At 52.2% G+C, this 21,510-nt stretch overlaps 2 protein-coding genes and 1 long non-coding RNA gene across 3 annotated transcripts in view; 2 read left to right on the top strand and 1 right to left on the bottom strand.

Annotated features, from left to right (window-relative positions):
* Positions 1-3,498, bottom strand: part of LOC119095837 (paternally-expressed gene 3 protein-like) — a 24,684-nt gene extending 21,186 nt beyond the window's left edge. The window contains exon 1 of the mRNA XM_037218689.1: positions 3,381-3,498. Within this exon, the coding sequence (XP_037074584.1) occupies positions 3,381-3,480 (100 nt within the window). The 5' untranslated portion in view covers positions 3,481-3,498. The remainder of the gene's footprint in view (positions 1-3,380) is intronic.
* A 10,458-nt stretch (positions 3,499-13,956) lies between these two features.
* Positions 13,957-19,895, top strand: LOC119096104 (uncharacterized). The gene is made up of 3 exons (XR_005094009.1): positions 13,957-14,047; positions 18,870-18,976; positions 19,843-19,895. It is a non-coding gene; the product is annotated as an uncharacterized LOC119096104 (long non-coding RNA).
* Positions 19,896-19,908: 13 nt separating this feature from the next.
* LOC119095836 (DCN1-like protein 3) lies at positions 19,909-20,695 on the top strand (the record flags this gene model as incomplete). Its single annotated transcript, XM_037218688.1, has 1 exon — positions 19,909-20,695. A coding segment is annotated over one exon (744 nt), but the record flags the coding sequence as incomplete, so codon positions are not given.
* Between the last annotated feature and the right edge of the window lie 815 nt (positions 20,696-21,510).

The following is a 21,510-nucleotide window of genomic DNA, read 5'->3' as shown; positions in this document are numbered from 1 at the left end:
CTCTCTCTCTATATCTATTCTCTCTCTTCTCTTCTCTCTCTCTCTCTCTCTGTCCACATATCCGTTATATGTTTGTGTCTGTGTCTGTGCCTGTGCCTGTGCCCGGCATGTGCTTTTGTCTATGGTCGTGTCTGAGTCTTGCTTCTGTGTCTGTATCTGTCTGTATCTGTGTCTGTGTCTTTGTCTGTGCCTATGTCTGTGTCTGTGTCTGTGTCTGTGTCTGTGTTTGTATCTGCGTCTGCGTCTGTGTCTGTGGTCTGTGTCCGTGTCTGTGTCTGTGTCCGTGTCTGTGGCTGTGGCCGTGTCTGTGGCTGTGGTCGTGTCTGTATCCATGTTCATGTCCATACCTATGCCTATGTCTACATCTGTGTATGTGTCTGTGTCCGTGTCGTACGCTTACATGATACTCATGAGCATCATATAAGTACCGGTACCGGTGCTTAGGTACGGTACTCTAAGTACCAAGTACTAAGTAAACCGGTACTTAGAGTACCGTCAACATCATTGTGATTTAGTATTACCACATTAGTATTACAACATTAGTATCACAACATTGTGATATCGTATTACCAACACCTCCCGGTAAAATGAATGTCGTCAACTCACTGCAGGAGCTTTTACTGACTGACTGCTTTGCCCCGAAGCGTAAGGTTCAAAACATTTCATCGACAGGCCCACTGACTTGGGTCTGACCTGGCGTATTTATTAGCTTTGAGGTCGTTTTCACAACTAACTAATAGCAACGAGTTCAATTAGGCACACCACATTTATGCTGCACGCTTAATAACAAATTACAAATGACGTGAGCCCATAATTGCAAACATGAAATTGACGGGTGATTCCTGTCACTTAAAACACTATAGCTTGGCCATCAGACAACGTTACAAAACTTTAACTTTTGGTGAAAACGGCTTGCATTTCCCTACTTTGTCTGTTTAAGCAGCACCACCGTGGTGACAGTCCTTCCTACCTTTCGCAGCCCATGCTCACCCAGCTGTGCTTTCTGCAGAGTTATGACAGGAATTGTCGACTCTACAGCCTGGGAAAGCGAGCTGACTGACGCCCGGTAAGTGTTACGCAACCTCCTTCACGCATCCGTCATAGCAATCGGGTGACGTTTTGATTACACGGCTGTAAAAAGGGCGCTCTGTCTTTGCAACATAGCAGGGTCGACCCTTGACCGCTTACAGCCGAATATTTACAGCGTCAGCTAGTCAGTCAGTCCGGTAAACAGGGGACGTCTCGGCGGCCAGCAGCCGGCTCCTGGTTATCGGTAGTCAGTCAGCCGGTCCGGTAAACAGGGGACGTCTCGGCGGCCAGCAGCCGGCTCCTGGTTATCGGTAGTCAGTCAGCCGGTCCGGTAAATAGGGGCCGTCTCGGCGGCCAGCAGCCGTCTCCTGGCCACCGTCAGTCAGTCAGCCAGTCCGGTAAATAGGGGCCGTCTCGGCGGCCAGGCAGCCGTCTCCTGGCCACCGTAAGTCAGTCAGCCAGTCCGGTAAATAGGGGCCGTCTCGGCGGCCAGCAGCCGTCTCCCTGGCCACCGTCAGTCAGTCAGCCAGTCCGGTGAATCGAGGACATCTTGGCGGCCAGCAGCTGTCTCCTGGTCACCGTCAGTCAGTCAGCCAGTCCGGTAAATAGGGGCCGTCTCGGCGGCCAGCAGCCGTCTCCTGGTCACCGTCAGTCAGTCAGCCAGTCCGGTGAATCGAGGACATCTTGGCGGCCAGCAGCTGTCTCCTGGTCACCGTCAGTCAGTCAGCCAGTCCGGTAAATAGGGGCCGTCTCGGCGGCCAGCAGCCGTCTCCTGGCCACCGTCAGTCAGTCAGCCAGTCCGGTAAATAGGGGCCGTCTCGGCGGCCAGCAGCCGTCTCCTGGTCACCGTCAGTCAGTCAGCCAGTCCGGTGAATCGAGGACATCTTGGCGGCCAGCAGCTGTCTCCTGGTCACCGTCAGCCAGTCAGCCAGTCCGGTAAATAGGGGCCGTCTCGGCGGCCAGCAGCCGTCTCCTGGCCACCGTCAGTCAGTCAGCCAGTCCGGTAAATAGGGGCCGTCTCGGCGGCCAGCAGCCGTCTCCTGGTCACCGTCAGTCAGTCAGCCAGTCCGGTGAATCGAGGACATCTTGGCGGCCAGCAGCTGTCTCCTGGTCACCTTCAGCCCAGCGCGATGCCGTCAGCGGCGCTATCTCCTCTGATCAGGTGACAAGGCCCTCCCCTCCGTGTCAGATACTGCTGACGTGGTTCCTGCAGTCCAGCGGACTCTGGCGGCTTGCCGACGCTGACGCGTATGCCACAGGTCATGATTATATGGGCGTTGCTTGCCGAGGAGCTGTTTTCACACGCGTTCTCGGCGTTGAGGCAGGGGGGATGGGAGACATTCACTTGCCATTTTGAGCCAGACGCAGGGATGGGAGGTGTTCCCTAGTCGTTTCTAGCGAGAGACAGGGGATGGGAGACATTCACTTGCCATTTTGAGCCAGATGCAGGGGATGGGAGCTGTTCCCTAGCCGTTTCTGGCGTGAGACAGGGGATGGGAGGCATTCACTAGCCGTTTTGAACCAGATGCAGGGGATGGGAGGTGTTCCCTAACCGTTTTTCTAGCGAGAGACAGGGGATGGGAGGCATTCACTAGCCGTTTCTAGCGAAAGGCGGGATGAATACGGGATCACAAACAACTGTGCGGGTTTACAGCACGGTTGCCTCTCTCGCCAAGCGAACAGGGATGGTGTCTGAATCGGATTCAGTACAGGTAATTGACGCGTTACTAATATAACGGAGCGTCTGGTTAACCGGGCGACACATATCTCAGAGGGCGTAGGTATTTCTGAATGCCTTACTCTGAGACCTTATGGATAGAGGTGAACTAGCGCTACATGTCCGATCCTGTGAACAATCCCTGCCATACGCAAGCGCTTATGTCCTACGGTATGCGTATTTACACATATCCACGCGACCCCTAACATCGAATGTAAAACGAAGACTCAGGCATTGCCTGATTGCAAATTTGGTAAGCCGCATACAGTCTTGGCAGGATTTTTGTTTTGCGGCACACTTGAAATGCACTAGCTCATGCGCAGGCAGACGACCTGTAGCTATTCAAAAGGTTAAATTTTCTTGAATGTTTCAAGGAATGTAACAGGCGCAATGAGTGTCATCAATCATCCACAGTCATTGGTTTTAGCGTGCCACATATGCACGCGTCGTTTGCACAAACGTGTATGCAAGCTGGCAATGCTTAAAATAGGAACTGGCATTGAGCACTCCGGCACGAAAGCTTCCCCCCTCCCACCCACTTTTCTTCTGCAACGCGATCTAAAATGTGGAGAAAATCGCCCAAATGCTATTCAGCGTGTTTCATGGCTGTGGTGCCAGTCCGCCGCCGACTCACCAGGTTGGGTGTACACTCCACCGCGCTTGTGCTTCTTCTCGCGGTACCCGAGTACGACCAAGAGGGCCAGGCCAGCCAGCGCAGTCCAGAGGAGCCACATCCTGCCTTGGCGCCCTGTCAGGAGCACCTCCGGGCCGCTCCCGCCGCCCGCACCCTATCTTATCGACGCGCCCGGGGCGGCGGTCAGCGCGCGTTGACCCGCACGACCTCCGGCGCGCGGCGGGGGGTCGGCGGTCAGACCGCAGCGCGTCGCGTGCGGCGGCGCTCCGTCGGCCGCGGCAGCTCTGGCAGGCGTCGGCTGACGGCCGGAGCTCTGCGGGCGCGGGCTGCGCCGGGCCCAGCCCGGGCCGAGCTCGCGAGAGCGTGCACGTAACGACGCGGCAGTGGCGCTGCAGGACACGTCACCCTGCAGTTTCGAGCCCGAAGCAGCCGCGCGGCGCGGCCATCAAAAGTGCAGCTGAGAAGAGGTCGGCCAGCGCCTCTCACACTTTCACACCCTCTTCTCGCCAGACGTCACGTCAGCACCATAACTCGGCAACGGATGACTTGCGCCCGCTCTTTGACGACAGCCGTTCGGCCGCGTGCCAGCCTGCAATGTGACGTCATGGTAGGTCTGGCAAAGCGTCCACAAACAGCGTGCACCACTAGTGGCACTGGGAGCTGGCTCCTCTCGCCTGCGACACAGGCGTAACGCTTGGATTAGCAGTCGTCGCTGGGCACTCAGCTGAGCCGCCAGCTGACGAGGCTGGGCGAGGGTCGGCCCGTCCGCCGGCGGCTGACGGACACCCGACGCCTCGCCGATGCGGGCGTCACCACTGAGCCGGGCAAGGAGTCACGAAACGCGCGCTTAACCCACTCTCTTGTTTGATTGTTGTAAATGCCGCATAAGCGGCACAACGCCAGCCGTGTCTGGCCTGCATAAGCGGCACGGCCCAACTTGGATCGGCGTCCAGAGACAGGGCACAGATCACACGGACGGCCGCGTCTTGACCGCATTTACTGGACCACTTAACGGACCGCGCAAAAGAACAGTGGCTTAAAACACATCCTCCCAGTACTCATCGCCGCGGGCGCCGCCCCGCGTGACACGCGGCGGACCCCCGTGATGCGCGCGCGGCCGCCTCCAGCCAGCCGGGCACACGGATGGTCGACCGGCCGGCCGAGAGGCCGGATCAGCTAACCGTCCACACTCCCGGCTGACCGACGGGCCTCTCAGCTCACTGCCGGAAGCTCGTGCAGCGGCTGCCGCGGCTAGGAGACCGATATAAGTTAAAATTACGCATACTCAAACGCTACCCGCAGTCTCTCACTTATTGCTCCGGTACCGGTAGCCGGCGTTGCTGGCCATCCACAGCGCGCGGCATACTGGGGAGACCAAACCGAGCCCGATCCCAGCCAGGGCTGGAACAGTTGGCAAACAGGTCGCACCGCCGCAGACGACGTGATTCAGGGGCTGGGGTCAAGGTCAAAGGTCTCCGGACTGGACTGTCGGTCTGAACAATGTTGCTAGCAGGAGCCTGCGCATTTGCACCGGCCCATAAGCAGAGGAACAAACGGTGGACCCGTCCGCGACCAGTGGGTGACAGGCGGTGGACGCGTGCACAGAGCATTGCACAACGAGACGCCAGGGGAGCAACGCAGCTTATCTCCGAATCATAAGTCTGGGGCAGTCTTCCAACGAGCTCATTGCGGCAAAGCTACTGGAAGCGCGTGCACACTTTCAGAAGGTGCATTGCGCGACGATGCCAGACCGATTCTACTCAAGAGCCGAGTGAGATCACCTTCTCCATTGAGTCCACCCTCACGCTGGTCGAAAACTCCTCGCGCTTGTAATGAGCATTTCCACCGCGGGTAAACACGTGTATCTCTAAAAATGTATTGAAGATTTCAGAGCGCCGCCCGGTGAGACTCGTTGATGAAGAGGGTCTTGTCCTGAAGTTCGAGCCGTTGCTGGTAAATGGAGGCTCGTGCTGAGCCCACCTAGTTCTACCGAATCGGCAGATGATTTTGTTGCCTGGGTCGGGGAGATGGTGAGCCCGATCGATTTCTTTCGCGTTCAAGTTTTCATATTTCGGAGTGATTTGATTATCGTCGTGACCACTATTGCTCTGCGTTTTTTTCGCACTTGCTAGCTCTCAGTTGACTGAGCTTTGGCGTGAGCTGGGCCGGACAGGATCAGACATCATGTCTGGAATTAATTTCGTTCTTTTTGAATTTGTCTTTCAGCCGTTTTTATTGCCCGTCGAAGTTTTTTGCTCGAGGTTTGACACCTCTTTATTTATGAGCTCGGCATGTCCGTGCATGTCCTTGAACGAGTTTTTGGCATTGAGTTCATTGGCGATTTCCCTTTGATATTACTAACAATCCTGAATCTGCATCCGCAAATTGGCCACGACTGTATCAGTGTAGGACTCCAGCCTACGGCACAGACAGTCAAGGTCTCAGTTCGTGGCGGCCTCGCTCTGTAGCAGGACGGCGATCGCCAGATTCGGCCCCGATCACGTCTTGAACCTCCGAGTGCCGAGTTGTTGGGCATGGCGGCTGCTCTAGCGTGCTCAGCAGTAGCCTGACTGCCGTCCCACTTCTTGACATGTCGCTTACTGACCTCTGAGTCATGGCATGTTGTTTACCGCTGTCTGGAAAATGGGCTGAAGCGGAGGGGTCAACTTTGCTGTCCCTGTTGCGGCGCGGCACCTTCTTTAATCAGTAGTTTAGTCAGTCAGTCGGCATTCTCTTTAGTCAGTCATTGATGTGCTGTTGCGATGAGTCGCTGGCCGGCAGGTACCCTCAAAAGATCCTTGTCGCTAGCACACACCAGCGTCAAAGGCTGTATGCCTGTATAACTTACGTGGACACGGCCGCGAGCCGTCGTGCGCTCGTAAAGATGCATCCCCGGTGGACACATGGCCCAGGCCGACCCGCCGTCTCGGAACTCGGCCTGACCGATGCGGTCGCGGCGGAGGCAAAGGTCAAACTGTTTTTCGAGGATTTAACGTCATTGGTACATTTGCTTGCAACTGGAAATGACGGGGATGATTATATGCAAACGAATGTCGTGAGCAGTACCCTATCTTGCCTAACCACTTTCTCCGTCTTCGAAAGGACTTTTGATTGCATCTAAATGATATACTTGCCTGTCATCAAGTGCTAATGTTTGTGCCGAAAAAAGCCGGGGAACATCTTCAAATGAGCGCTTGCGAAATTTCAGCTCCATTCGACCACTGGGTACCTGAGGTTGTGTTTACAGCAAAGAGGAGAGAACGTGACAGTTGCTGGCGTCGCGCAGTCTCCTCGGGATGCGGTGATTTAAGACTGATGTATCATACCGACTGAGCGTCAGCACTTTTGTGGAATTCAACAAGTGTCCATTGCCTGTCATCTGTCATCCTTCTTCGGCCGTTTCGCACAGTTCCTTCCATGCTCCGCTGTGGCTTCTCATCGTTAACTTCACGCAACCCCCGAAGCTCTGCACAGCTTCTAGGGGATACCGTCCTGAAAACTGGATCTGGGGGTAAATTTCTTATTTTGCCCCTTCTCTTCCCCACCTGTGGCGACGGCTGTGTCGATGGCTTATGGAATTACGTGACATTGTCGCAGCTTTAATTGGCTTCTCCGCAGGGAGTAAGGCACATTTCGACACATCAGCAGACCAGCAATTTCTTAAACAATTATCCTAATGCATTCGGCACGGAAGAGCCGACTCGGTTTTTACCACCAGCACATCATTACGCGTTCATGATCCGCGGAATGAGAGCTGTGTGCTACATCCTGTACACACATACAGGGTTTCAGTAATGCACACGTGCGTCCGTCCGGCATCGCCGCAGATAACCTCACAGGCAGATACTAAAAAGATAGACGCGCCAGTTTCGGACGCTTGAGAATGTCACCTACACTACGCGCATTGCGCCAGCATTGGCGACGACTGACAGGTTCACGCCACGCCACGATGGCTGCGATAAGGGGGGGGGGGGGGGCGCATGTTAACGGGCCACACTGCGTCCGAGGCCACCGCTATCTGCGGCACCCGCGCAACCAAGGCCGTTATCGGAGGAACAGATGCCTGAGACAACCACCCGATTGGGATGAAGCTGCGGCGTTTGGTACGTGTAGGGGAATCTCCAAGCCCTGCGCGGGGCCTCTGCGTTGTCCACGGTCTTGATATGCGACACTGGAGACCCGTTCTCCATGGAAAAATGACGCCGTAGTTTAAGAGCTGCCGGGTTCGTTACCCCATTGTGAACAAGCTGTTAAGCATGTGAAAATACTACTATGGTATTTGTTGGCAACAGTCTTCCTGAACCATCAGCAGTACGACTATCATGGACTTACAAAGAGCCGGTTGATGCGGGTATATTTGCTGGTTAATGTGTCACGAACGCGTCACCTTGCGGATCCAAAAAACGATTCGCCGACTTCTATGCCTCGTCCTTGACAAAGCAAATCACGGACTTGGCGCGGTAATCCAGCTAGGCCACGTGATTAGCAAACTTAGCCTACTCTTACGCCGAGAACATACTTAAACGTTTTAGCCTTCTTGTAAGTGGACCTTCATTTCTGGCGGAGAGCAGTCCCCGGCTGATACGCGCTGATTTCAGCATTGTAGCCGGACTGGCACGGCACAGAGCCCGCCACCGACCCAGCGTGGTATCGGAACTCGCTGGGGACGGAGACGGAGCTGATGCAACATCGGCTGATAGGTCGAGCACGGAACAGGCTCAAGGACGAGCCCTCGTGTGTGTATACTGTCCGGCAAGTGGCACAACTGGTCGTGCTGACGGCAGTGATTTGTAAATCGGCACTGAAGAAACCGTTTCAAAGTCTGTGGTCAACACTTCTTATCAACCACTACATCGCGGCAGTTTGCACACTGTCGCGGAACCCTGAAAGCCTGTGTGGTTGCGGGAGAAATACGAGCCACAGCTCTGATTGGCTATACAAGTAGCGTTACACTGATCCATATGCATATATATATATATATATATATATATATATATATATATATATGTATATATACATATATATATATATATGTATATATACATATATATATATATATATATATATATATATTGTGTATGTATGTATAGCGCCTGTGATCTCACACAAGTGAGTTGTATGCACCAAGCGCCTCACAAAATGAAGTTTTTCACTGATAATTTTATGTTTCTCTTCCGACAACGCTCCATCTCACCTGAAAGGAACTAGTGTCACGCATAGATATGACGAAGTTTTCGCGGTAACCAATCCAAGAGTTTGAGACGGCCGATTCATGGCGTTCTGGGACAGGCGTGTCAACGGGTGGGGACTGTGTCTCCGACACATCGAGGTGCCGAGCAACATCTGGGCTGATGAAATAATCACTAGGACTATCGCTCTCGTCAACGCGATTGTCGCTCACACTTTTGGTTATAATTGTGGAAGCGATAGCGTCATTGGCGAAGAAAACGCCAGAATGATTACCCCGTCGCTACCGGCAATTCGTCCCAAATATTGCATTGACTCGAAATCAGGGCTATTCTAGGACGGGAAAAGGACAAAAAAGAACATGCAATATTTCCAGCTAGACGGCACATGGCCGCACACCGTCAATATGACCAGAGTGACCAGACAGTGGCAGGATGGTTGGTTTCAAGGTTTTAACGCGGAGTGGCTACTACATTCTCTGCACCTGAGATTTTGCTTTGAGGGAATGCTTACAGAAAACTGGGCATAAAAACAAACCTAAATTATCTGCAAACGGAAAAATCACGGCGGATATGGCAATCACCTCCGAAGCAGTTCGCGAACGTGAGGTGGAAAATTGTACACAACGCAAGCAGATTGGCGTGGTGCGTCTAAGGGTAAGATTAAATTTGCAATGCATCAATCGGGTAGTCCAAAGTTTTGCAATTTTCGTAGCTCATGTATTGCTGTCGAATGCAGATGCCCAATACAGTGTTGTAAGCGTCCGCACTTTGGTTATACAAACAAGATTACTTACGAAGTCGTGAAGCGCATCTGCGAGGAGCATTACGCATATGGGTAAGATAATACAAATAGTCTTATTCCTCGTAGAACAACCAAAAGATCTATCCCTCCATTATTCTGGTCGTCCTACGAGGAATATAGACATAAGTATTGCATTTTGCTTGCAAACAACAATACTTTCGATTTTTTCCTATTTAATTTTTTCAACATGGTTAGACGCATACTGAAAAAAATAACGCAAAAAAGTCAGCCCGAATTCGCAGCCTTTCGAGCATCCAGATACTTGAATTTATCTTCCGACCAATTTTTCCACGATTTTAAAATATTGCAAAGAAACGTAAAAGTGAACTGTTGATTACGCTGAAATGTGTGGGAATGCACAGAAAGTAATTGAAAAGCGACTTGCAAAAACTTGATTTCCTTCGGGAGCACAGCTTTCGCTCGTGTTATATAGGGTCACAATTTCACCAACATCCTCAAAGGTGACGTTGGCTTAGCTCGGTCAAAAATTTCGCTGTTTCGTGGTCGCCGCGAACGACACGCACTTCTCAGACATTTCGCGACGTCGACTTTGACCACAGAGCACACCTCAACTGAACTGGGAGCGGCGCAGTGATGCAAAACAAGGCCGACCGAGTCGTGAACACGAACAGCGGTCCCCATGACACCAATGAAGCGTCAGCCCCGTGGTGTCGCGTCGAATGGAACAAAACAAAAAAAATGTGTTTCGCACAAAAGCTCAAGAAGGCTCCGCCGACCAAATGCAGCAGAAGTCCCGCAGCACATGTTGAAGGGCCTGTGGTACAAAGTGCAACTACAGACGCCTGAATTGGGCGCGGTTTCAGGCGCAGCGCAGCAGATTGTCCCCGTTTTCTCCTCCACCCGGCGACACATGCCACTCAAGTATGCTGCTCGTGTTGGCTCGATGCCAAGTCCGCTGAGATGTTGGCTGCATGCACGCATGGACGCAGCTGCAGCTGCAAACGCCTCGCGGTAGGCACGGCCTTGGGCGTCGTTGCGTCTCAATGAGACCACTCTGTTTGCACGTGCGGTCAGCGCGCCCAGATGGCCTGTGGCGACGGCGTGGTTTCCATGGTTGGTTCGAGCCTGTTCTTGCTCCATCTCCGGGCAATGGCGGCCATTGCACGGCACGGCCAGCAGGAACGCAACAGCTGACAGCGAGATCGAACGTCGCGCTCTGAGCGGTGTCCGCTTCTGGTAAAGCCCATATCTCCACTGTTTATCCGTTTGCTATTGTCATTACATGGACTTAAAAGGTTTGCCTGATGACATGCGGGTGTCGCTAGGATCCCGGCGAATGCCAGCAAAGTCATAACGGATGTGTAACGGATTGGACATCTCCTATGCGCACTGCTACGCTGCATTTTGAGCGGTGATACGGCCGCTGACTCGATGAGTGGAACGCGCCATTGCGCTTCGACCAACAAGCATTCACCGACTGTGGCGGCATGTAAAAAAAAAACAGCTGAGTGGCCTAATTGCTTCCCTATGCTAAGAACAAGTCAGATGTGCATAAAATGCCCTCAGATCTGAGGCATAATGTAAGGCGTGGTGTGGCAAATATCACGTGATATGAAGTTCATATGCTATGTTTTCCATTTCTGGTGTTTCCAGCGGTAGTCTTACACTACGCTCTACGTTTTGCATTTCTGTACATACTCTCATTCTTCCCCGGGGCTAACATGAATGCAGTACTGCGTTCAGCTCAGAGCAGCAAAACAGACCACAACACCCAGGGACGCAGCCAGACTCCGCAACCGGAGAGGGGAGAGCGGCTGCCATGATTTGCGACGGGTAAGTTAATTTTTATGGGCGATTCTCAGCCCCACTGAGAGTACCTACGCACTGCGGCTTACTAACAGACCCCACAAACGCTAAGAGGTAAGGTGCCAGCCTAAGAGTGATCTTTCGATGCCGTTAGATAATTTTCAGCTGTGCAGCGTACAAACTCACCCGGTCTTCCACAGCCTTATCAAATTACGGCTGTTGTGCTCTGCATGCCGCTGCCCATGGGAGAGACTAACATCTTCCTGAGGTTGCCGACAAAAATACAGAGAAAAGGTAGAAATGGTACGCATAGAAAAGGTCCGTATTCCTAATGTTCGTCAGGATAAACTACGTGGGATATCAGGTTTGTTATGGCAAAAGTTCATAATGGAAAAAGTGCGTATTGATAAAGATCGCTCTGTAGGATGTTGTTCAGGAAAGCATTCGTAGCGCGAGTGTTCGTATGAGCAAAAGTTCGTTGGGATAAAGGTTGTAGGCAATTGCTTTGCACCCAAAGGTTGGGGCACGGATGTTTGTCAAATATAGGGTTCATTTTATACCAAAAATTAAGCAAAGGTTCGTACATCAATACATGATATGAGTACATAAAGTTGGCGCAAAAATGTTCGCTAAGAAAGAAGTTCGCTTGACAGCGCTATGCAAACAAACATAGCATGCAGATGTGTACTAATCATTGGAATACAGGTATTTATTATTGGTGTCAGGTGCCTGATGAGTGGTGTAGTCGTGATCCTCGGTCCTCCTCGATCCTCCTAGATGTTGCGCCAAAGGCTAGTGAGAGCACACTGGTTGTATTGCACAGAACAGGCTCCCAATATATACTGGTCCACACGTGCCCACTCTCGACCCACCGCTGTGTACATCATGCGCACGTGTCTCTGGAAGGCGGTGGGGGAAGTATTGCCCTCCGTGCATTCAGGAAGACGTGGGGTGAACGCATGGGGCGTACATGTGGAGACCATAATGCTGCACAGTAGCCGCGACCACGCGTTTCCCATTGATCCATGCGTGGGCAGCGCGACCCGCCACCTGCCGGTCATCTTTGTACTTAAACCGGAACCAGCTGAGCGAGGGTCAGGCGCCTCAGGGTCACTGAGGGCCATAACTGAGGTCACTGAGGTGCGTCCTATGACGGACCGGCCCTGGCGCGTGTTCCCTTTGTATGACACAGAAAGGAGGACTTCGATCCCACAATGGTCACTGTGGCGGCCACCCATCCCATTGGCTGGGAAGAGGAGGAGGAAGGGGATGGCGATGATCGATAACAGTTGGATAGGGCAGGTCAGGTATCATAATTAACCCAGCTCTTATGACATCATTTTCACTTTGCATTAACTCTACACTCTGAGATAACCATAGAAGGATCTCGAGTCAGTTGGGGTTGCCGTGATGGCCATGGGATGGAGGGAGCTCGAGGCTGAAACAAGCATGTCCACTGCAGATACCCCGCTAAGTTTGCTCTGCTCCCCCAACTGTCCATCACCCAATGGCGACGCCTCTGTCGACGACGTTGCCTGACGCCCTTGGGCATGTCACTCAAGCCCTTTTGTCAAAACGAACATTTTCCATCCGTACTTTCCATGTGGTATGATATGTCCGTATTATGCGATGCGTACATCCGTATGGCATAATGCGGGCATTTGCACAAGCGCTTTTGCGTATGCACTTCTGCGTACAGACTTTTGCGTTCTTACTATAACCGTGCGAACTTTGTACTCCACGTTAAGCAGCTTGCGAACAATTGCGCACGTACTTTATGCACGCGTACTTTTCCAAACGTAGTTTTGTCCTAAAACCAGCTATGTAAGATTGAAAACCATGAACTTTTTTTGAACACCGGATTCCAGAACCACATTCAAAGGTGTCGTGGTGAAAAATGCGCTCGCACCTGACGAGGGGTAAAGATGAAGCCTGCGTCCTCTTGGCTGTTCCGCTGACGGGAACCAAGATACTGCAGGGGTAATCTAGAACACTAGGATGTACGCGTCGAAGCTCTTGTTTGATAGGTGGCGGTTGCGTCGCTACCACGCCGTCTTTAGTCGAGTGACAGTCTGGCTGTTAGTTGTGTGAGCGGTGCCCAAAATGATTGAAATCTGCGATCCGATTCAGACACATTTGGAATGCAACATTTTTTCCTCACCAAATACTACTTGACCACGAGCCGCGACGGCTCATATTACGGTGCGGTGGGCTGGGATCAATAGCGTACGAACGTCCGAAAACGTGACTCGGTAACTGCATTTTTAAAAGCATCACTACCACAGAAGGGTGTGCAATGAGCCAGACAGTGCTGCATTTGCTTCGCTGCCAAACTTTCAAGAGGATTTGGGTTGTCATGGTGTCCACAAGAAGGCATCCACGGCTGTGCAGCGGCTGTACTAGCGGTATTACGGAACCAAAAATTGGGGTACTGCTTCGCACCCATTGCCAGTCTATTTGTTCTCGAAAGTCGGAATGTGCTCAACGTTATCCAGGGGCATGGGTTCCCAAAACAAGTCGGGGAGGGGGGTTGAACGGTGAAAAGGGACCCAACCCGCCTCAAAATATACCAAAAACCAGGTTTCTCCCCGTAATTTGTCCACTTAATCTCTCGTTTAGGGGGACTGGAGCCCGAGCTGGAGGTGGTTGAAGGCCCTCCCCCAAATGAATAGGAAACTACACCCCCGGCATATCTTTAGTTACGAGGACCCAAAGCCGAGAAGCAATGTCCATCAATGTAAAGGAAATAGATATTCTCCGTATGGTACTTGGTAGCTCACTCATCCATTACTGCCATATTGAAGTCACTGGTGGGCTTCGTTGCAATGGCGCGGGCAGTGGCATTGGCCTGACAATAGATCCATGGTCGTAATGCCGATTGAGCTAATTGGTCTTGTAGGATAATCACCGTAAGTAGTGGGATCCTGGTTGTAATACTTGGACCTTGGTTTGCCATTTTTATCCTCATCGTTTCTCAAAAGGTTGTAATATACTGCGCCAATTTTGTCTACTGAGCGTCCTTTGTGCTTTGTGTTGCATGCTAGCTTGGCTGAACAAAATGTGTCCCCTTCATGTAAAGCGGGAGGATTACAAGCACCGAACATCCCTATGTTAACTGGTGTTCAGGATGACCATTGAAATTGTGTGATGACAGCGTTTGATGTCCCTTAACAGATAGGATGTGGGTGTAAGGTTAGTTAAATGTTCAGATTATATTTGTGAGGCACTGCTCAACATTTAGGTGACTGTCATTCTTTTAGTGCCTGTGATGCTGGCTGTAAAAAGGAATATTGGATGCTATGTACCAATGTTTTTGGTATTAATGAGATCTGATAGTTAGTGTGGTCATTTAGATTTAGTAGTCAAAGTCATGGCTTTTTCATTTGAAGTGGTTGGTCAAGATGCAGGTCCCTTTCTTTTTTGATTAAATTGTATTGATATGCTTGGAGGTATGCCAGTGATTGGTATGTTTTCAGTCCCACAAATGTAAGTAGATGTAAAATTGTAATGTGGCACAGGTTGTAGAAACTTGTGCATGCACCATGATTTAAGGTTATGTTAGTGACAAATTCAAGTGGACATTGTGAAACAGTATATATGGTCTCAGGATCAGACCTGGGTTTCCCATGTGTCCAAGATGCAGGGGAAATTCAGGCTTTATATGCATCTAGACAATGCTTGATATGCTTCAAAAGTGATAAAAGGATTTCAGGCATAGGTATCTCCATTCTGAAGTAAAAATAACATTTTTGTAGTGGAATTGGGTTCTGCATGTACTCTAGCATGAGTCCTAGCCTCCCACTGAGGAGCTTCATCTATATTTTGTCACATGGCCCTTATTACCTCACTCAGTGGTCACAATTGGTATGGTAATTAAAATGTGTGCAGTTGTAGGATTTGCAGTAGATCCATGTTTTGTTGAATTCCAATTTGCATGCACAGTTCCCAGCATGCAAGCATATGCATATTTGCATTGTTTAACTCGTTGTTGTTAGCACCATTGTAAAACTCTGCAAGTCTTATCTGTCCTTGCAACCATTGGTAGGTAGTGAATTTATGTGATATCCATTGCTTACCACATTTCTGGAATATTGTGGCTACTAACCAGATAATTCTGGTTTTGTCAGAAAGCATGGCAAACACTTCTACTGCCCTGTTCTATCATCCTAGCTATTGTAACTGGAATGCCGCAGATTTAATATTTCCATGAACAAATGTCTCTGATTCATGGAAAGGATAAACTTTGTTATGCATTTTTAGTTATGCATTTTTTGTTATGCATTTTAGGTAGTGAATTTATGTGATATCCATTGCTTACCACATTTCTGGAATATTGTGGCTACTAACCAGATGATTCTGGTTTTGTCAGAAAGCATGGCAAACACTCCTACTGCCCTGTTCTATCATCCTAGCTATTGTAACTGGAATGCTGCAGATTTAATATTTCCATGAACAAATGTCTCTGATTCATGGAAAGGATAAACCTTGTTATGCATTTTAGTCTGATATATTAAGCTCACAATTAAAGCTGATTCATCATATGATTCACTCTGGCTTAATAGGTATGGATGTATGTATGGATGTATGTATGGATGTATGTAATAGGTATGGATGTATGTATGGATGTATGTTATAGGTATGAATGTATGTATGGATGTATGTAATAGGTATGGATGTATGTATGGATGTATGTAATAGGTATGGATGTATGTATGGATGTATGTAATAGGTATGGATGTATGTATGGATGTATGTAATAGGTATGGATGTATGTATGGATGGATGTAATAGGTATGGATGTATGTATGGATGTATGTAATAGGTATGGGTGTATGTATGGATGTATGTAATAGGTATGGATGTATGTATGGATGTATGTAATAGGTATGGATGTATGTATGGATGTATGTAATAGGTATGGATGTATGTATGGATGTATGTAATAGGTATGGATGTATGCAGTGGGATGTGAAGATGTCTTAAAACAACGCAGATGTGAACATTCTGGTGTGCTGCTTGAAAGTAAGCATTGCTAGCAGGCATTACAGGCATGATATTTCACACCCTTTATTCCCTCAATGGCTGTAATGTGACATATTGAGTTATATGGTATTGCTTTAAGCTATTAGCACCTAATACCCTGTCTGTAGGCATGGTGGCATGGTGATCAAAATCTGAACAGCAGTTGTGAATGGTGCAGTGTCAGTATGACAGATGAGTGGTGAGCTGTCACCCATCTTTCAGCCCTGTGGGCAATTTGCACATCATTTGCTTAACAATGGCTCCCTTTAGTTTTGGCTTGCCAACTCAGTCTGTGTTGATCGAAACTGTGCAAGCAGCTGTGCACCTTGTTGCCAATATAGTTTAAGTATGATTTGGTCATGATAGCTGAACCTGAATTCTTCCATGCAAACCATTCAGAATAACGTCATGAAAAACAAAACAAATCTGTATGGAGAGTTTACTCTGCAAATCTGATACTGTTTGGTTCCTTGATTGCTAGAATAATTGGTTGTTTTATATGTTGGTTCAGCACTGGCAGCGTGTCTTACCAGGCTGCTTACTTTACTTCATAAAAAGCCAGAACTTGACAAACATGACTGTGACATGGGAATCTATAATGTTATCTGGTCCTCTGGCATGTGGTAAATGATGTTAAACTTTGTTTGCCACCCAGTTTGTTAGTCAGTCATTGCCTGCCAAAATACAGTTGGTAGCTGCAACAACATGGCTTGTGAGGGTAGTGTGGCAATGTGGCCCCCACTTGGCAGGGGAAGCAAGGGAGATGAACCTGACTTGAATACAAAACACTGGAGCCTTACAATGCAGGTATCATATGTTCCAAAGTCTACCTGCTCAGCAGGATGTATGTGCATTTGAAAGGGCAGCAGCTCATCCCATAGTGACTTATTACACACAGTGGGTACTGCTATCACCCCCACTCCAAGGGCAGTTGTATGATTACTAGGGGATGTATGCAGCACCCCAGGCTTCTAGTGGTGACAGCTGGTGGTCCAAGTGGTCTATTGCTGCAACAGAGTGCTCTACATTCAGCTCAGGCTGAGGTACAGTGCTATCCTGTCTCCATGATGTTGATGATATTAGATGGAGGACATCGCGGTAGAAGACTCAGTTCTGTTCTGAGCATGCTGGTTGCCTTATGCCTACTATCAGCATTGTTCCTCACTCCACCTGCTTAGCCTGCTTGCATTGCACTGTTGAAAGAAGGTGATGAGGGCCTAAGTCCAGGCATGTTGTGATGTACATGGTTCTGCTCAAACAAACTTCTAGTGGAGGCTGGGTCATGTGGTCTCCTAGTGAAAGGGAAACTGATGTCAACAGTCACTGCTTTGTATAAGTGTCCCACGCTCCGGGGAAGGATGCGGGGCTCGTTATCCAATATTGCTAGGTACTAGTCGTGGGACGGACGCATTGTCCTGCCCTGCTGACAGGAAAGTGCCAGGTGGGAGCTGACCAAAGGGGGTCAGTCTGGCACGGGGTGACACTGTTATGGTGCCACACGACATGGTGGGAGCTGAACAGAGGGGTCAACCTGGTATGGGGTGGCCGTGTCGTGGTGCTACACGACATGGTGGAAGTTGATCAGGGGAGGTCAGCCGGCATGGGGCGGCCGTGTTGTGCCATACGACATGGTGGGAGCTGACCGGAGGGTCAACATGTCCCGGGGCGGTCGTGTCGTAGTGCTTTATGACACGCAATGACCTCCGCAGCCCTCCGAGGAAGAAAGGCTGGAGACTATGTTATTCTGGTTATTCTGTGAACTGTATCAGTCTACCTAGGGTGGTGGGTTCAGGTCGCACGCAATGAATTTGGCTCAGCACACACTGTGCGCTCAAAGCCATCAATCCTTTTCACCGAAATAGATTGTCTAAAAGAAATTTCAGTGTTGCTCATTTGGACAGGTAGCGTTATAGCGTTTCGTTTCGCCGAAGGGACGGTGGGACGCCAAGGGGATGATTCACGACCAGCCTCGCTGAGAGCTGTATGTTGACTTCTAAACATGGAGATGTTCATAGGAGCTGCAAAGGGACGGTGACGTCTGGTGCAGCCGAGCAGAGACTGGCCGCAATAATCGTGAACATTATGCAAAGTGATCTAACCAGGCTGCCGACGGCGCCGCTGCTGGCCGGCACTGGGCCGGCGGGCTGGGGCTGGTGGCGGGGTCGGCTGCAGCTGCCGGCGGCGGCCTTCTGCTGGCGTGGCAGGCGCCGGGGGGGGGGGGGGGGGCTGGATCCTGGCGCCCGCGCACAGGCTGGTCCGGCGGGTGTCGGGTGGTCTGAGGTGACCCAGCCGGAGTCGCTTTTCACATGGCAGGGCTGGGTCCTCGCCCTGGTGTGAGGCTGCACCACCTTATCTGAGATGTTGCCTCAACGGCGCTTAGATTGTGGTGACGGCCACCGTCGTCACTAACCCGCCCTGACCTGACCTGCCGTGACAGCAGCGTGCTGTACTCATGCTGTCGGACCTGTGCTCATCGACTGTGTTTAGACTGCTGGAGTGGACTTTGTCACTGGTCTGTCCTGAGCTGAGCTGAACTGAACTGAACTGAACTGAACTGAACTGAACTGAACTAAGCTGAACTGAACTAAACTGAACTGAACTGAACTGAACTGAACTCAACCGAACTCAACCGAACAGGCCAGACCAGACCTGACCTGACCTGACCTGACCTGGCCTGATATAACCTTATGTGACCCGCCGTGCCGGCAGGCTGCTGGACGGGCGGGCCGCCATGGGCCAGTGCTTCTCGTGCGGGGAGCCACAGGAGCGCGACCCGCCGCCCATCAAGCACAAATATGACGGCGTACCCACCACAGGTCAGTGGTCCACCGCGTGGAGTCTCGCCTCATGGAGCGGCGCTGCCGACGGGCTGCTCCGCTGGACACGCGCTCCGGCTCTGTCCGTCGACTGATTCACCTGTGTAGTGTAGAATGGCGAGGTTTTGCAGGCGCCGTTAGGACGTCTGAGAGTGGTGCCATTGTTTGTTTTTGTGTTGGGATGAAATGGCTGGTCCGAACTCTTGCGCGACGCTCTGCTGTGTTTTGTTTGTATCGCTGTATATGCCGATCTGTGTTAAAGTTTTTATTCAATTTTAGCGAACGGGTGTGTTCGTAAGTAACTACTTGTTACGATATAGTGATTATACATGATGCTCTGTTACGAGATGTAAGTTCATATATAGGCTGATCTCGTAACCGGCTGCAACTTGTATGAAACGTACGATACTTCAAAGCCCATCATTGCCCATGTGAGAGTTCTTGGCATGTTATCAGATGGGACCGACACAGTCGTATAGCAGAAATGGACTGCGTTGGTGCTCGTGGTGAAGATATCTCCTCACGTTGCTGAGTACGGTCACGTTAGGTCAACAGATAGTTGCTTGGCTTTTTCGAGTAGCGTGATTTATCCGCCGGGCCAACATGTCAACTGATTCGGTTTATTTTTCTCTATCCTTCCATTTTATGTATGTTTGCTATCTTGTCGATCGTGGTATTCGTTATGACCATGTGTTTGTGAGGCAGTTTGCAGCGGTTGCCGGCATCAGCCGCAGCGTCCATTGGTACTGTTACTACCGCCTGTTGCCGAGTCTGGTCCGACTACCCTCCCGTCGTATGGCACCGTGCTGGCCGCGGCCCGGCGCTGCCCACCTGACCCGCCTAACCGGCCGCCCCTCCGCCGGCAGAGTGTCGTCCGAGCGTGCCCAGCGCGCCAGCGGCGGCCGACTCGCCGAGCCGGGAAGGCGCCGCCGGCGCCGGCGCCGGCCAAGCCGCTCACGGTGCTCTCGTCGGACTCGCTGCGCTCCGAGAAGTGGAGCTTCCCGCGCGTCACGGCCAAACGGCCGGCCGAGGCGCGCCGCACCGGCTCGCGCGACGTGTCGGACGCCCGTTTGGCGGCACTGTTCGAACAGTACCGTGACCCGGCCGAGGACGCCATCCTGGCCGACGGCGTGGAGCGGCTGTGCGCCGACCTCGAACTGCGGCCGGACGAGTTCCGCGTGCTCGTGCTGGCGTGGCGCCTGGACGCGCAGGCCATGTGCCGCTTCAGCCGCGCCGAGTTCGTCGGCGGCTGCCGCGCGCTGCGCGTGGACAGCGTGCGCGCGCTGCAGGCGCGGCTGCCGCAGCTGGCGGCTGAGGTGGCCGCCGACGCCGCGCTGTTCAAGGACCTGTACCACTTCACGTTCCGGTTCGGGCTGGATTCCGACCTGGGACAGCGTATTCTGCCGGCGCCGATGGCCATCAGTCTGTGGCGGCTGGTGTTCTCGCAGCGCGAGCCGCCGCTGCTCGAGCCGTGGCTGCGCTACCTGGAGAAGCACGCGCAAATCCGCGGCATCCCGGCCGACACGTGGTCCATGTTCCTCAGCCTGGTGGAGGCCGTCAGCCCGGACCTGGCCGACTACGACGACAATGAGGCTTGGCCGTCGCTGTTTGACGACTTTGTCGAGTACCAAACGGACCAGGCGAACCAGAATGTGAGTGAGTGCGACCGGGACTGACGCGGCGGCGGCGGCGGCGGACGACGAGCCGAGCGTCGCCCGATCGTCGAGGCGGCGGCCGCCGGCTCCGGCCGCGGCACCGGCGCCGGCGGACTGCCGGCGGCCGGCTTGTGTTAGCTGACTGACGCAGGGCGACTGCAGCTGGAACCCGGTGACGACGGCAGCTGGTCGTCTGCTGGCTGTGCCAGTCGTGTGTGTGTGGGGGGGGGGGGGGGGGGGGGGGGTGGGGGGAGGGCGCAGCAGACGCGTGTTGCGCGGCCCGACTGTGCGCGCGTCGTATCTCAGCGTGGAGCGCGCGCCCGAGTCGGCCAGCCGTGTGCCACCGAGGTGGTGAGCGCGGCCGCCGGCCGTGGGTGTCGTGTATCACCGGCTGGTTGCAACCTGCCCACTGCTAACAAGGCTTTAAGTACAGGGGTGGTTGTGACGTCACTGATGTGCCCTGACCCTCAGTTCAGCCGCACTGGCAACGGGAACGGGGACCGGGCGGGCGGGTGCCAGACCGAGCTTCTGTGCGGGGCCGGCGGACCCGCTGGGCGCTGTATTGCCGGGTGATACCGCAGACACAGAGGGGGGGGGGGGGGCTTGGTAACGCCGCGATTCAGTGGAGCTGGGGTCTGCCGCATACGGCTCTGGACTCGTCGCCAGGTGATATGGGGCGGCGCTGGTTCCCAGAGCAGGGTTCTGCCAGCCGGTCTGTCGGCCATGCTAGGTGTGGCCCTGTTTGTGATGCCCCCTCTCAGGTAACAGAGGGTCGGCGTAGTGCATATGGGGCCCTGGCGCGTTGGCATGCATCTACCAGGTATTGAGCCATGGATGTAACCTGTACATACTGGCTCGCAGCCCTTGAATAACACCCAA

Source organism: Pollicipes pollicipes, unplaced genomic scaffold, assembly GCF_011947565.3.
Source record: "Pollicipes pollicipes isolate AB1234 unplaced genomic scaffold, Ppol_2.1 Scaffold_4219;HRSCAF=4965_pilon_pilon_pilon, whole genome shotgun sequence".
Lineage (NCBI taxonomy): Eukaryota > Metazoa > Arthropoda > Thecostraca > Pollicipedomorpha > Pollicipedidae > Pollicipes > Pollicipes pollicipes.
The sequence above is the reverse complement of the archived record's forward strand: the minus strand, read 5'-3'. Positions and strand labels throughout refer to the sequence as shown.